General features: G+C 48.3%; 1 protein-coding gene across 9 annotated transcripts in view; it reads right to left on the bottom strand.

Annotated features, from left to right (window-relative positions):
* nktr (natural killer cell triggering receptor) overlaps positions 1-16,580 on the bottom strand; it is a 306,045-nt gene that overhangs the window by 89,894 nt on the left and 199,571 nt on the right. For all 9 annotated transcript variants that reach the window (XM_072508090.1, XM_072508092.1, XM_072508093.1 and 6 more), the window contains one exon: positions 12,540-15,512. In XM_072508090.1, coding sequence (XP_072364191.1) covers positions 12,540-15,512 — 2,973 coding nt within the window. The remainder of the gene's footprint in view (positions 1-12,539; positions 15,513-16,580) is intronic.

Genomic DNA, 16,580 nt, shown 5'->3' with positions numbered 1-16,580 from the left:
GTGGCGACCAGAATTGAACACTATACTCCAAGTGTGGCCTAACTAAGGTTCTATACAGCTGCAACATGACTTGCCAATTCTTATACTCAATGCCCCGGCCAATGAAGGCAAGCATGCCGTATGCCTTCTTGACTACCTTCTCCACCTGTGTTGCCCCTTTCAATGACCTGTGGACCTGTACTCCTAGATCTCTTTGACTTTCAATACTCTTGAGGGTTCTACCATTCACTGTATATTCCCTACCTGTATTAGACCTTCCAAAATGCATTACCTCACATTTGTCCGGATTAAACTCCATCTGCCATCTCTCCGCCCAAGTCTCCAGACAATCTAAATCCTGCTGTATCCTCAGACAGTCCTCATCGCTATCCGCAATTCCACCAACCTTTGTGTCGTCTGCAAACTTACTAATCAGACCAGTTACATTTTCCTCCAAATCATTTATATATACTACAAAGAGCAAAGGTCCCAGCACTGATCCCTGTGGAACACCACTGGTCACAGCCCTCCAATTAGAAAAGCATCCCTCCATTGCTACCCTCTGCCTTCTATGGCCTAGCCAGTTCTGTATCCACCTTGCCAGTTCACCCCTGATCCCGTGTTACTTCACCTTTTGTACTAGTCTACCATGAGGGACCTTGTCAAAGGCCTTACTGAAGTCCATATAGACAACATCCACTGCCCTACCTGGATCAATCATCTTTGTGACCTCCTCGAAAAACTTGATCAAGTTAGTGAGACACAACCTCCCCTTCACAAAACCATGCTGCCTCTCACTAATACGTCCATTTGCTTCCAAATGGGAGTAGGTCCTGTCTCGAAGAATTCTCTCCAGTAATTTCCCTACCACTGACGTAAGGCTCACCGGCCTGTAGTTCCCGGGATTATCCTTGCTACCCTTCTTAAACAGAGGAACAACATTGGCTATTCTCCAGTCCTCCGGGACATCCCCTGAAGACAGCGAGGATCCAAAGAACTCTCGAGTTTCTCCAAGTGGCCAAGACTGTGCAAACTTTTGGGACAGATTGCAAGGCGTGGGTGTCAATGGGGTAGTGTGCAATGTCTGGAGGGTTTGAGGTATGTTATTAGGTCATTCAACGCTGCTTTCCTCACGTGGGATAGTGGGCATCAAAAATACTTTCTGGAAAGTGGAAATTGTCAAGCCCGCTAGCTGCTGGTAGTAGGCCAGGAACTGAAATCCAATATCAAGGAACATCCGGGAGGGGAGGGGGGGGGGGGGTCTAACCGGGTTGGGTTCTAGCCAGGTTGTGGCAGGGGTTTGCAGCAGAGTTGGGGGTCCAGCCGTGTCGGGGACCTTGTTGGGTCGGAGGTTTGGTTCGGGGGATAAATACTGCTGGGGGAGGGGGGGGGTGGGAGGGTTGGTTAGTCGAGGGTGCAGGGAATCCTGTGAGGGGATTGGTCTGGGCATTTAAAACACTTGCGCAGAAGTTAGAAGGGGTTTTATTTCTTCTAACTTTTTCTGAGTAACTATTTGCATAGCCCTGGCGGAACCAATCATTTTGCTGGATGGCTCACAGCACAATTTTCAAGAAGAAGTTTGTGCTCCTGGACAGTTGGAAGTGCAAATGCTTGTTTGAAAAGTTCCGAGACACAATCCTCAGCACATCTTTGGGGTACCCCCCATATCTGACGCTGGGGAGCCCACAAGTTACAGCCCAAGGTGCTGACAGTGGATAGACTGTGTGCACTTAAAGGTTGATAAGGCACCAGGACCAGGTGAGATGCATCTAAGAATACCGAGGGAAGTGAGAGGGGAAATTGGCCATAATTCTCCAGTCTTCCTTAGACTGTGGGGTGGTGCCAGGGAACTGGGGAATTCCAGGCTGTTCCAAAAAAAAAAAAAAAAGGGTGCAAAGATAAGCCCAGCAAACACAGGCCAGTCAGTCTTACTTTGGCAGAGGAAACAATTTGAGGAATTATGGGTTCATGAAAGCCAACACAAATTTGTTAACTAAATTGCTGGAGTTTTTAAAAAAAAAAAAAGAGGTAACAGAGAAGGTGGATGAGGGTAATACTGTTGATGTAGTGTACATGGGCCTGCAAAATACAGTTGTTAAATTGCTGCCCAACAGGTGAGAGAAAAGTTATAGCTCCAGAAATAAAAGGGACACGAGCAACCTGGATACCAAGTTGGCTGAGTGATAGTAAAGAGAGCAGAAGCTAATGCACGTTTTTCAGACAGGAAGAAATGGAGCCCCCGGTGGTGTTGGGGCCTTTGCTCTTCCTGATATATATTAATGATCTGGATCACTGGGCACAACTTCAAAATGTGCAGGTGACAAAAAACTTCGCAGTATTCGGAACCATGAGGGCAGTATGGAACTTCAAAAGGATATGGACAGGTTGGTGGAACAAGTGGACTTTTGGCAGATGAAATTTAATGCAGGGAAACATTGAGAGATTAATTTTGGTCGGAAGAAGGCAGTGGGGATATAAAACAAAGGCTACAATTCCAAAGGGACTGCAGGAGTCGAGGGACCTGGGTTGAAGTACACGTGTATAAATCATGGAAGGCAGCAGGACAGATGGTGATAAAACATACGGCATCCTAGCTTTTATTAAAAGGGGCACTGATTAAACGCAGGAAGCAATGTTAAGTAAAAACAGAAAGTGCTGAAGAAACTCCAGTTCAGCAGAACCCAAAGAGGAAGAATGTGTAGCACTGCAGGAAAAAGGTGGAGTAACGGTGAACTGCTTCTTCGGAAAGCCAACAGAGACTTAATGGGTCGAATGGTCCCAATCTGTGCTGTAACAATTCACAGAATTCCTACAGCGCAGGAGGACGTTCGACACATTGAATTGCACCTACCCTCTAAAAAATAGCCTTCCTAAGCCCACTGCACTGCCCAGCACTGTAACTCCACCTAACCTACACATCTTTTGGACACTCAGGGGCAGTTTATCATGGCCAATCCACCTAAGCTGCACATCTTTGGACTGTGGGAGGAAACCAATGCCCGGAGGAAACCCACGCAGACACTGGGAGAAAGTGCAAACTCCACACAAAGTCACCCGAGACTGGAATTGAACCCAGGTCCCTGGCGCTGTGAGGCAGCAGTGATAACCACTGTGCGATCGTGCCGCCGACTATTCTATGACTAAATTCATCCTGATAGAAGGGACTCTGCACAGAAAAGCAAAAAGGATATCAACATTAACAGCATGATTAAGGTTAGGGTTAGTCAGGTGACAAGTACTAAAATGGACAGCAAGGTGACGACTAAATAAGAAACAGAGTATGCGTTAAGATTAGCTACTCAGACTGGCAAACGGTAAGAAGGTGTATTTCAAGGGTGGTGAGGTGGCACAGTATTAGCACTGCTGCCTCACAGCTCCAAGGTCCTGGGTTCAATTCCGGCCTTGGATGACTGTCTGCGTGGAGTTTGCACATTCTCCCCGTGTCTGCATATGTTTCCTCCGGGTTCTCCGGTTTCCTCACTCAGTCCAAAGAGACACAGGTTAGGCGGATTAGCCATGCTAAATTGCCCCTTAGTGTCTAAAAGGTTGGGTGGGGTTATGGGGATTCAGCAAGGTAGTGGGCCTCGGTTAGGTGAGCCTTCGGAGGGTTGGTGCAGTCTCGATGGGCTGAACGTCCTCCTGCACTGTAGGGATTCTATGGACCTGGGTATGCATAGACAGGTGGAGATAGAAGTTAATGAAGCATATAGCATCCTGGGCTTTATTGATAGGGGCATAGAGTACAGGAGCAAGGAGGTAATGCTGAATTTACACAAGACACTTGTTAGACGTCAACTGGAATACTGTGTATGGTTCTGGGTGCCACGCGACAGGATGTGAACACATTGGACAGAATGCAGAAGAGGTTTACAAGAATGCTTCCAGGGATTGGAAACTTCGGTTGAGAGGATAGATTGGAGAGTCATAGAGTCGTGCAGTGCAGAAAAGGCCATTTGGCCCATCGAGTTTGCACTGACAATAACTACTCCTAATCTCACACTAATCCCACTTACCAGCACTTGTCCCATTATCCTTGAATGTGATGGGGTTTCAAGTCCTCATCCAAGTGCTTTCAAAAACAAAAGTAAATCTTATTCTTTCGATTAAAGGACAATTTAACGTGACCAATCCACCTACTCTGCACAGGGTTGTGGGGGTGAGACCCACACAAACACAGGGAGAATATGCAAACTCCACACAGACAGTGACCCGGGGACAGGATCGAACCCGGGTCCTCGGCGTCGTGAAGCAGCAGTGCTCACCCAAGCGCTTTTTGATGGTTGTAAGGATTCCAGCCTCAACTACCTTCCCGGGCCATGCATCCCAGATTCTCATCACCCTCTGAGTGAAATAATATTTTTTCAGATCTACTCACCCTAAAACTATTCCCCTTGTGATTAACCCCTCAACCAAGGGGAACAGCTGCTTACCCTGTCCAAACCCCTCATAATCTTACACACTTCAATCATATCCCCTCAGCCTTCTCTGCTCTAAAGAAAACAATCCAAGCCTATCCAGTCTCTCGTTATAGCTCAGATGCTCCATCCCAGGCAACATCCTGTATCCCCTCCAAGGCAATCAACTCCTTCCTATAGTGAGGTGACCAGAACTGCACACAGTACTCCAGCTGTGGCATGGCTAACGTTCTGTACAGCTCCAACATAACCTCCTTGCTCTTATATTCTATGCCATGACTGATGAAGGCAAGTGCCCATATGCCTTAATCATAGAATTTACAGTGCAGAAGGAGGCCATTCAGCACATCGTGTCTGCACCGGCTCTTGGAAAGAGCACCCCACTTAACAGAACATAGGACATAGAACATACAGTGCAGAAGGAGGCCATTCGGCCCATCGGGTCTGCACCGACCCACTTAAGCCCTCACTTCCACCCTATCCCTGTTACCCAATAACCACTCCTAACCTTTTTTGGTCATTAAGGGCAATTTATCATGGCCAATCCACCTAGCCTGCACACCTTTGGACTGTGGGAGGAAACCGGAGCACCCGGAGGAAACCTACGCAGACACGGGGAGAACGTGCAGACTCTGCACAGTGACCCAGCAGGGAATCGAACCTGGGACCCTGGTGCTGTGAAGCCACAGTGCTAATCACTTGTGCTACCCAGCTGCCCCTTAACTACCCTATTCTCCTGCTCTGCTGCCTTCAGGGATCTGTGAACAAGTACCCCAAGTTCCATCTCTGAGCTTCCTAGTGTCCTGCCATTCATTAGCTACTCCCTTGTCTTGTTTCTTCTTCCAAAGTGCATCACCTCACTTTTCTCAGGGTTAAATACCATCTGCCTCTGTTCTGCCTATCTGACCAACTCATAAACTATGACCCACTTCTTCACTGTTAACCGCCCTACCAATAAAACAAAATCATAGAAAGGTTACAGCACAGAAGGTGGCCATTCAGCCCATCTTGTTGATGTCAGACCGAGGAAATCCAGGTGCCCTTTCTTTAAAAAAATTAAAAAAAATTTTTTTTTAAATAAAGAGTACCCAATTAATTTTTTACAATTAAGGAGTAATTAACGCAGCCAATTCACCTATCCTGTACATCTACACTACCCTGGGTTGTGGGGGCGAAACCCACGCAAACACGGGGAGAATGTGCAAACTCCACACGGACAATGACCCAAGGCCGGGATCGAACCTGGGACCTCGGCACTGTGAGGCAGCAGTGCTAACCACTGTGCCACCGTACGGCCCCAGGTGCTCTTTCTGATCCCACCTTTATGCATCCGGATCGTAGCCCTATACCTTAGAGCACTTATGGTGCAGATCCAGGTACTTTTTAAAAGAGTTTAGGGTCTCTTCCTCCACCACCAACTCAGGCAGCAAATTCCCACTACCCTCTGCGCAAAAAGGTTCTTTCTCATGTTCCCTCTACACCTTCTGCCACCTGTCTTGAATCTATGCCCCCTGGTTCTAGAATTCTCCACTAAGGGAAACAATTTTATTCTGTCCACCCTGTCTTTTCCCCTCATAATTTTGTGCACCTCAATTAAGTCATCCCTCCGCCTTCTTGGGTGTCTGCAAACTTACTTATCAATTCCCCCATGTTCTCATCAATATCATTTATATTATTACGATCCCAGACCAGACTCCAATAGTGGCTAGGATATTGGGCCAAATCCCCAATATTTTAATTTATTTTGTAAGACTGTGCAGAAAGAATGAATCGCTCCAGGAGTGGTGGCACGAAGAAATAAGGATTTGGTATATTTAAAACAAAACTTTTTTATGAATACAATATTTACTTTTTAACGACACACTCAAAATGAACAGCTTAGAATTACCCCTTAAACACGACTACTCAATTCCCCATTAAACAACTAGAAAAGAAACATACAGCTCAATCCAGCTTAAACCCAGCATAACAGAGTAATACTTGATTTACAGATCAGATCTGGGCTCCTGTTAGAACCCCTGCAGATCTGGCTAGATGTCTTCAAAAAGCTGTTTCAACTGGGTTGTTTCAGCTTCTTCCTTGTCCTCAGACAAGACTGTTCTGCTTTAAATATCATTACTCATTTTTTTACTAACCTACTGGGAGAGAATTGTGAACTCAGTGTCAGACAGATCAGACTTTAATTCCTCTCCAAAGCTTTCTCAAAATGTCTCTGAATCCCTTAGCTCCACCCAGCAATGACATCTTCTCCCCAAGCTGAAAAACAAATTAACTCTTTAGGCAGAAAGCACATCAGCTCCTTAGGGACTTCCTCAGGGAGTCAAACCATAATGCATTAGCCCAGCCTGAAAAACCCATCCTTCTGGTCAATTTCACCATTTGGCTCCTAAAAGCTCCCAAGCCTGGCAAAACAGGATTTTTAAAAACATGACCACTGCAGTCAAACACACTCTTAACCCCAGGCTTCCGACCCTTAAATGGCCAAATGTTTAGAATCCAATATTCCTAAACTTCTCCATTCGTCACAATATATAGAACAATAAGGGACCCAGCACTGAACCGTCTGATACGCCGCTGGACACCGGCCTCCGGTTACTCAAACAGCCTTCTACAACCATCCTTTGAGTCCTATTACTAAGCTAGTTTCGGATCAATCTCGGCAAGATTCCTTGACTTCCATATGTTTCAACCTTCTCAATCAGTCTCCCATGTGGGACCTTGTCAAAGGCTTTGCTAAAATCCATATAAGCTACACCAACTGCCCTTCCTTCATCCACACACTCGGTCACTTTATCAAAACATTCCATCAAATTTGGTAGGCATGACCGCCCTCTGACTATCCCTCATCAACCCATGTCTCTCCTTCAGAACTTCCTCCAATAGTTTCCACACCACTGACGTGAGATTCACCGAGCTGTAATTCCCTGGTTTATCTCTATTATCCTCCTAGAAAAGTGGATCATGAGCTGTTCTCCGGTCCTCTGGCAATTCCCTCATGGCCAGGGAGGAATTAAAAACCGGTGATGGAATCCCTCGCTTCCCACAGCAGCCTGGGATGCAATTCATCCAGGCCTGGGAATTTGTAAGCCTGTCAAAGCCTCCAATACTTCCTTACTTCCTATGTCAAACTGCCCAAGGTCCTCACAGTCCCATTTCCTAAATTCTGTATCCATGTCCTCCTTCTCGCGAGTGAAGACCAATGAGAAGTATGAATTTAACAGCCTAGCAAATTCCTGCGGATTCACACACAGCTTACCCCCTTGGTCTCTTATGGACCCTACACTTTCCTGGGTTAACCTTCTCTCCTTAATGAATAGAATATCTTAGGGTTATCCCTAATCTTATTTGCAAGTCCTTTTTCATGCCCCCTTTTTGCTCTTCTAACTGCTTTCTTAAGTTTCCTCCTGCACTTCCTAAATTCCTCCCGGGTTGCAGCTGTATTTCACCCTTTTAACTTGATAAAAGCCCTTCTCTTCCTCCTTTTAAGAAAAAAAAACTTTTATTCTCCTTTTTCACATTTTCTCCCAAATTTACACCCACCAACAATAAACAATAATCAGTAACGAATGTAATGTCAATCCCCATATCAATAACAACAATCCCATCCTCCCACCAAACCCCCAAACATTAGCCCGCTTGTTAACAAACAAATAACAAAAAGGAATCAGGAATCACCCATAGTCTTCTCTTTCTCCTTATCCAGAACTGGATTGTCCTAGACCTCAAGGGTTCCCTGAACTTACTGCCCTGCATTTCCCCCTATAGGGAACATGTTGGACCTGTACTCGCCCCATTTCCTTTTTGAATACCCTCCACTGCTCCGCTGTGGATTTTTCTGCAGGAAGCTGTTCCCAGTCAACTTCGGTCAGACCAGGTCTTATTTTAGTGAAATCTGCCTTGCCCCAATCCAAAGCTATCTTTTGCAGGTCATCTTTTTCCCTGTCCATAACAAACTTGAACTGTACCGTGCTGTGGTCACTGTCACTAAAATGTTCCCCCACTGCCATGTTGGCGACAGTTCTCCTTGGAGGGAAGCTGACTAAGAGGCGATCTGAGAAATGGTCAAAATCACAAGGGAGCTGGACAGAGAAGAAAAGGTGAAACTGTTCCCGTTCATTAGGATGAAGAACAAGAGGGTACAAATTGATAGCAATTTACAAAAGAAGCAAATGTGATGTGACAAAAATATTTTTCACTCAGCGAGTGGTTTGGGTCTGAAATTCACTCCTTGGAAGCATGGTCAAGGCAGGTTCAATTAAGGTCTTCAAGGGGGCATTAGGTGATTACATGAATAGAAACAATGTGCAGGGGTACAGGGGAATAAACAGAGGAATAGCACCAAGTCACCCCATGACATTCAATGACATCACATTCGCTGAATCCCCCCCTATCAACACCCTGGGGGTTACCATTAATCAGAAACTGAACTGGACTTGCTATCCTAATACTGCAGCCAGCAGAGCAGGCTACTGCCTGGATGAGTGCAGTTCTAACAACACTCATGAAGCTTGTCACTATCCAGGACAAAGCAGCCCGCTTGATTGCTACCCTTTCCTCAAACATTCAATGCCTCCACCACCAACGAACAGCGACAGCCGGGTATACCATCTACAAGATGCACTGCAGTAACTCACCAATATTCCTTAGGCAGCACGTTCCAAACTTACTACCACCACCATGTAGAAGGGCAGGGGCAGCAGATACCTGGCAACCCCACCACCTAGAGGTTCTCCTCCAAGTCACTCACCACCTCGATGTGGAAATATATTGGCGTTCCTTCACTGTCGCTGGGTCAAAATCCTGGAACCCCCCCCGATAAGACAAAAATGCCTACACCTCAGGGGCTGCAGCAGTTCAAGAAGGCAACTCACCAGCACCTTCTGAAGGACAACTAGGGATGGGCAATAAATGCCGGCCTAACCAGCGACGCCCACATCCCGTAAATGAATAAATACAAAAATGTCTTGATGCTCATTTGTTGAGCCAGTGCAGACATGAAGGGTCAAATGGAAGACCAATGCTGGATTTGCTGTGGAGATAGAGAATAGAGTGATTGAAATGCACAACAGGTCAGTCCAGCAGCTTCAGAAGTTATTGGGGGGGGGGGGGGGGGGGGGGGGGGGTTGCAAACAGGAGTAAATGAGAGAATCTCCCTCAAAATGCAAACACTTTCTCTTGGAGGTGCTGGGTGATTAGACGTGTATCTCCAGCGTTTTCTTAATTTCTGTAGTTTACGGTGGGGGTGCAGATAGTTGAGCAAATTATCGCGATGGCCCCCATCTCCAGGAAAGTAAGTGACTCATTAGCATCCAACGGTGTGCCTCTGGAGCAACTCAAAATGACAGTGCTCACGTTTGTGCAGAACAATATTTAATAGCATGGAGATTTTAAAAATTAAGCCAGCACATTGGACATGTTTTGCCCTAGGAAGGATGCCAGAATTCTGTGGTTGCCTGTGAATGAGCAATCTGCATGGCATAGTTAAGATACCAGCTGTCAAGAATTGGGGTCATCAGGAACAGCAGAGAATCTGGGCTTTCTTTCACTGGAATGGCCAGGGAGAGGGGTGAATGTGAGAGAGACAGCGGGGGAGAGAGAGAGACAGCGGGGGAGAGAGAGAGACAGCGGGGGAGAGAGAGAGACAGCGGGGGAGAGAGAGAGACAGCGGGGGAGAGAGAGAGACAGCGGGGGAGAGAGAGAGACAGCGGGGGAGAGAGAGAGACAGCGGGGGAGAGAGAGAGACAGCGGGGGAGAGAGAGAGACAGCGGGGGAGAGAGAGAGACAGCGGGGGAGAGAGAGAGACAGCGGGGGAGAGAGAGAGACAGCGGGGGAGAGAGAGAGACAGCGGGGGAGAGAGAGAGACAGCGGGGGAGAGAGAGAGACAGCGGGGGAGAGAGAGAGACAGCGGGGGAGAGAGAGAGACAGCGGGGGAGAGAGAGAGACAGCGGGGGAGAGAGAGAGACAGCGGGGGAGAGAGAGAGACAGCGGGGGAGAGAGAGAGACAGCGGGGGAGAGAGAGAGACAGCGGGGGAGAGAGAGAGACAGCGGGGGAGAGAGAGAGACAGCGGGGGAGAGAGAGAGACAGCGGGGGAGAGAGAGAGACAGCGGGGGAGAGAGAGAGACAGCGGGGGAGAGAGAGAGACAGCGGGGGAGAGAGAGAGACAGCGGGGGAGAGAGAGAGACAGCGGGGGAGAGAGAGAGACAGCGGGGGAGAGAGAGAGACAGCGGGGGAGAGAGAGACAGACAGCGGGGGAGAGAGAGAGACAGCGGGGGAGAGAGAGAGACAGCGGGGGAGAGAGAGAGACAGCGGGGGAGAGAGAGAGACAGCGGGGGAGAGAGAGAGACAGCGGGGGAGAGAGAGAGACAGCGGGGGAGAGAGAGAGACAGCGGGGGAGAGAGAGAGACAGCGGGGGAGAGAGAGAGACAGCGGGGGAGAGAGAGAGACAGCGGGGGAGAGAGAGAGACAGCGGGGGAGAGAGAGAGACAGCGGGGGAGAGAGAGAGACAGCGGGGGAGAGAGAGAGACAGCGGGGGAGAGAGAGAGACAGCGGGGGAGAGAGAGAGACAGCGGGGGAGAGAGAGAGACAGCGGGGGAGAGAGAGAGACAGCGGGGGAGAGAGAGAGACAGCGGGGGAGAGAGAGAGACAGCGGGGGAGAGTGAGAGACAGCGGGGGAGAGTGAGAGACAGCGGGGGAGAGAGAGAGACAGCGGGGGAGAGAGAGAGACAGCGGGGGAGAGAGAGAGACAGCGGGGGAGAGAGAGAGACAGCGGGGGAGAGAGAGAGACAGCGGGGGAGAGAGAGAGACAGCGGGGGAGAGAGAGAGACAGCGGGGGAGAGAGAGAGACAGCGGGGGAGAGAGAGAGACAGCGGGGGAGAGAGAGAGACAGCGGGGGAGAGAGAGAGACAGCGGGGGAGAGAGAGAGACAGCGGGGGAGAGAGAGAGACAGCGGGGGAGAGAGAGAGACAGCGGGGGAGAGAGAGAGACAGCGGGGGAGAGAGAGAGACAGCGGGGGAGAGAGAGAGACAGCGGGGGAGAGAGAGAGACAGCGGGGGAGAGAGAGACAGCGGGGGAGAGAGAGAGACAGCGGGGGAGAGAGAGAGACAGCGGGGGAGAGAGAGAGACAGCGGGGGAGAGAGAGAGACAGCGGGGGAGAGAGAGAGACAGCGGGGGAGAGAGAGAGACAGCGGGGGAGAGAGAGAGACAGCGGGGGAGAGAGAGAGACAGCGGGGGAGAGAGAGAGACAGCGGGGGAGAGAGAGAGACAGCGGGGGAGAGAGAGAGACAGCGGGGGAGAGAGAGAGACAGCGGGGGAGAGAGAGAGACAGCGGGGGAGAGAGAGAGACAGCGGGGGAGAGAGAGAGACAGCGGGGGAGAGAGAGAGACAGCGGGGGAGAGAGAGAGACAGCGGGGGAGAGAGAGAGACAGCGGGGGAGAGAGAGAGACAGCGGGGGAGAGAGAGAGACAGCGGGGGAGAGAGAGAGACAGCGGGGGAGAGAGACAGCGGGGGAGAGAGACAGCGGGGGAGAGAGACAGCGGGGGAGAGAGACAGCGGGGGAGAGAGACAGCGGGGGAGAGAGACAGCGGGGGGAGAGAGAGAGAGAGAGAGAGAGAGAGAGAGAGAGAGAGAAAATGCGTGAGAGTGTGCATGAGAGTGTGAGAGCGAGTGTGAGAGAGAGAGAGCGTGTGTGCGTATTTGAGTGAGAGAGAATGTGTGTGTGTGAGTGAGAGTGAAAGAGTGCAAGAGAGTGTGTGTGTGTGAAAGAGAGAGTGTGTGTTTACGGGAGTGTGTGCGCGCGCGTGAGTGAGCGAGTGGGGGGGGGGGGGAGGAGAGGAAACAGAAAATGTGCTGGGGTGTGGAGCTTTTTGAAATAACTAATAAACGTTCTCAAAATTATGAAGCCAGATCAAAGATCAACAGGAAGATGAAAAGACTTGTATTCATACAGAATTTTACCACATCTCTCCAAAACATCCTGGTTTCTTATGGGAAATTAAGATACCATGTGCTTCTTTGCGGTAGGGACCACCGCAGAGGGGAGAAGATGCTATTAAAGGTAAAGGTATATTCAGTTTACTGCGAGTTAAAGACCAATTTAAATAAAAAATTACAACCTTTGGACCAATCTCTGCACAGATAGTACCTACCTGTAAGAAGAGCTGTAGCTTCTTGACCGACTCCTTGATCTACTGGATGACCGGGATCTTGTATGGGAATGCGTCCTGCCTCTCGAACTGGATCGGTAATGGCCACGTGAGGAACTCCGGCTTCGAGAACGGCTTTTGCTATCTCTGGACGGGGAGTCTTCTTCACTCGAGGTTTCTTGGTTTCTCTGCCTTTGGTTCATCCTTGCTGTGCGCCGAACTTCGTCAAAGAGAGAGCCTGGCTTGACTTTATTTTTGCTTTTAATTTCTATTTTCAGTCCCTGGGGTTTGTTATCGGATTCAGTAGCCTCTACTTTAACCTCGGTATTAACTACGGGGCTAGCTGTTGGCACACTCGGCATTACTTTTAGAGGTTTCCATTTATTACTGTCCGTTGCCTCATTGTCTGCCCTCGTACTACTTTCTGTTGCGTTCCCATTGATGTCAGATGCTTGGACAGCCTCAGTGCCATTTGTCTCTTTCTTATTCTGCCTCGCTTTCTCTGCTGAGGTGTCGCTTTCGGACTTGACTCCTGAGCTTTTTGCTCCTTTGGAACCTCTAGCTTCAGAAACAGGTGCTTCTTTTTCGCTGCTGTTTTGCACTGCCGAGGCGGAAATGCACTTCTCCGGGGTGGTGCTCCTAATATTTTGGTTTGGGGGCTTGCCTTTATCGGTCGCTCCTGCCGCTTTTGCTACCGTGGCTTCAGCCTTTGCCGAATCGCTCTTCTTCTGTTTTGGTGATGGTTCCGCGTCCCGTTTGAGACCCGAGGCACTTGTCGGTGATTCATGCAGCTCTGCATTCTCTTTGCCTGGATGGCTGACTTTCACTGAAGCAGCACAATTTACTGCACTGTTTTCAGCATTATGCCGTCTCACACTGGGTAATGTGTTCCTGACCTTGGATTTAACATCGCTTTCGCCAGGCCCATCAGTTTTTGTCTCTTCTTCCTCTTCATCCCCAAACTCCAGAGGAGGCTGCCAATGGAATTTCTCCTTTGTTTTTGGAACCTTTTTGGATTTTTTCTTCTCGCTTTTCTTTTTGAACTTCATGCTCTTTGACTTTGACTTTTTCTTATTCTTAAGTTTGTGTTTCACCTTCTTCTTTCGCCTCTTCTCATTTCCCCTCACCGAACTGGAAGAGCTGCTGCCAATAGAGGACCTTCTGGCTGATGGCTGTCTGCTGCTCATTTCTGAGCTGGACGATACAGAAGACTTGGCGCTGCACGCATCGGGTCTTGAATTTGGTTTTCTACTCAATGCCTTCTCTTCAGTCTCACCACCATCTGGTTTATGTGCCACTTCGCCCTCCTCGGAGGTGGACCCAGATTGCACTTTACTGCTTTTGCTCGGTTCCGTTTCAGATTCGGTCTCAGATTTCAACCTTGCTTTCTTGTTAACTTTCTTTGCAGTTTCCTCATCTTTGCTGTAAGACCCAGAGGAGGATTTTCTTTCAGAGGATTTGTTCCTTATAGATTTCTTCCTTGGTCTCTGTACGCGATCATTGGAGGGTATATGCTTTACAATTGAATGTTCCTTGGTAGAAATTTTGCTGGAACGTTCACATTTTCCCTCTGCTTTTTTGCTACTGTGGCTTTTTTTGACAGATTCCGCCTGAGAGTTTGACACACTCTGTCCTTTTGATTCAGTTTTTCCCTTTTCTCTCTCATATTCAACTGAGTCACTCTCACTGGAACAGTGTGAAGACAACAAATCGGGCTCCTTTTCATCTTTCTTTCCAGGGGTACATTCTTTGCTTGCATGGTTGGCTGCAGAGGTTGCTTGCTGATCTTCATTGTGTTTATCTGAAACAGAAATATTTTTTTGAACTTTGCCATACTTCTCTTCGCTGCTGGCTACACACGGTTCTACAGATTTACGTGAATGACTGGACGACTTGGAGGAGGAGGAGGATTCGTGATAGGGGGATTTAGTTGGTGAACGTGACCTTGAACTAGATCGGCTCCTTGACCTGGAATATGACAGACTCCTTGACCTGGAACTAAACCCTCTGCTCCTTGAACTCTTCTGGTAGTCTGAGGTTGAACTTCGATCGCTTTCACGGTCAGAGTTGTAATGCTCTCTGGTATCTGAACTGCGGTGCTGTTTCCGTGAAGACGGGGACAAGTCATCCTCCTTTGAACATTTTGAATCTCTACTGCTCAATGTAGGTGTTTTTTCACTTAGTTTTGCCTGGGCTTCCTGGATCCGAACATAAGAGGGCTTCCATGGTTTTTGGCCTGGTCGCCATCTTGAAGGTGGAGGACTTTCACTTAAAGGAACTGGAGGAACAGCTTCGACTGGAGCAGTGAGTGTTACATTTTTGTCATTTTCCTTGGCAGCTACCCTTGAAGTGTCAAGTTTGGTTTGGTTTTGATTTTCAAAATGGGTCCTGGTACTTCGCCTCCTTTCGTGCCTGGATTTTGAGCTAGATCTGGACGTGGATCTACTTCTTGATGAGATGGAGCTTGAACTATACCTGGATCTGGACCTAGATCTTGATCTGGACCTAGATCTTGATCTGGTCCTGGATCTCGATCTAGACCTGGATCTGGATCTTCCTTTGGATCGAGACCTAGACTTTGATCTCGAATAGGATCGAGAAACTGTACTGGCTGAAGAAGATTGACGACTAGAAGTCTCAGACCACACACTTTCTGATGAGTTTCTTGAAGAGGTTGATGAAGGAGATTTCTTTTCATGCTCCAGAGAAGACTTAGTCTTGCAGCTTAGTGAGCGCGCAGAGTCTGAAGGCACAGAGGTCTCCTTTGTCTTATGTTTGTGCACTTTATGCCTCCTGGAATGCTTCAGCTTCCTGGATTTTTTCTTAGCTTTGATTTTCCTCCTTTCTTTTTTAGATCTTTTATAGCGGCTGGATTTCCTCCTGCTGCGGTCGTCTGAGTAATAACCATCATGTGACCAGGACCGCGACCATGGTGAAGCAGATCTGTCGCTCCACCGACGTGACTGTGACTTCAACCTGCAGAGGAAGAAAAGTTCAACTGTACAGGATTGATCTAGAGTCAGTAAAGATTAAATTCCATCTCCTATCACTTAATTCTTAGTCCAGAACAATTTAGGAATGCCACCAGCTTCCAGATTTGGAAATATTTTGCTGTTCCTTCACCCTCGCTGGGTCAAAATTCTGTAACTCCTTCCTACACCACAGGAACTGTAACGGTTCAAGAAGTCAACTCACCACCACCTTATCAGGGCATTCAAAAAACATTTTTCAGGAGATGCGGCCGTCGCTAGCTCAGCCAGCATTTATTGTCCATCCCTAATTGCCCTTGAACTGCGTGCATTTCAGAGGGCAGTTGAAAAGTCAACTACATTGCTGTGGGTCTGGAGTCACATGTAGGCCACACCATGTAAGGACGGCCGATTTCCTTCCCTACAGGACATTAATGTTTTAACAACAATCGACAATGGTTTCATTAATTCCAGATTTTTGTTAAATTCAAGTTTAATAAACTGGTGGGATTTGAACCCGGGTCCCCGGGACATGACCGTGGGTCTCCGGATTACTAATCCAGTTACTAACCATTACACCACTGCCTCCCCAATGGAGAGATGGCAATAAATGCTGGTCTAGCCAGCGATGCCCCCATCCCATAATTGAATAAATTAAAGCAACATTCCCCAACAAAATCTCAATAAATGGTTAGTCACCAAGAATGCAAGTGTGCAACTTCTCCCTCAGCTGCACTTTGCAATTCTAGGTGCAACACATTTTGAAATGTCTTTTATGGGACTTAATTATTCTGAATTTATAAATCAGACAAATGCAGTTTGTAATTCCACAAACTCATAGTGTGATTTAATTATATTTAGAATCATAGAATCTACAGTGCAGGAGGCGGCCATTCGGCCCATCGAGTCTGCACCAGCTCTTGGAAAGAGCACCCTACTGAAGGCCATGCTTCCACCCTATCCCTGAAACCCAGTAATCCGGTTTAACCTTTTGTACACTCAGGGGCAATTTAGCGTGGCCAATCCACCTTATCTGCACATCTTTGGACTGTGGGAGGAAACTGGAGCACCTGCA

This window comes from Scyliorhinus torazame, chromosome 6, assembly GCF_047496885.1.
Source record: "Scyliorhinus torazame isolate Kashiwa2021f chromosome 6, sScyTor2.1, whole genome shotgun sequence".
Classification (NCBI taxonomy): domain Eukaryota; kingdom Metazoa; phylum Chordata; class Chondrichthyes; order Carcharhiniformes; family Scyliorhinidae; genus Scyliorhinus; species Scyliorhinus torazame.
This window is presented reverse-complemented; position numbering and strand designations above follow the sequence as displayed.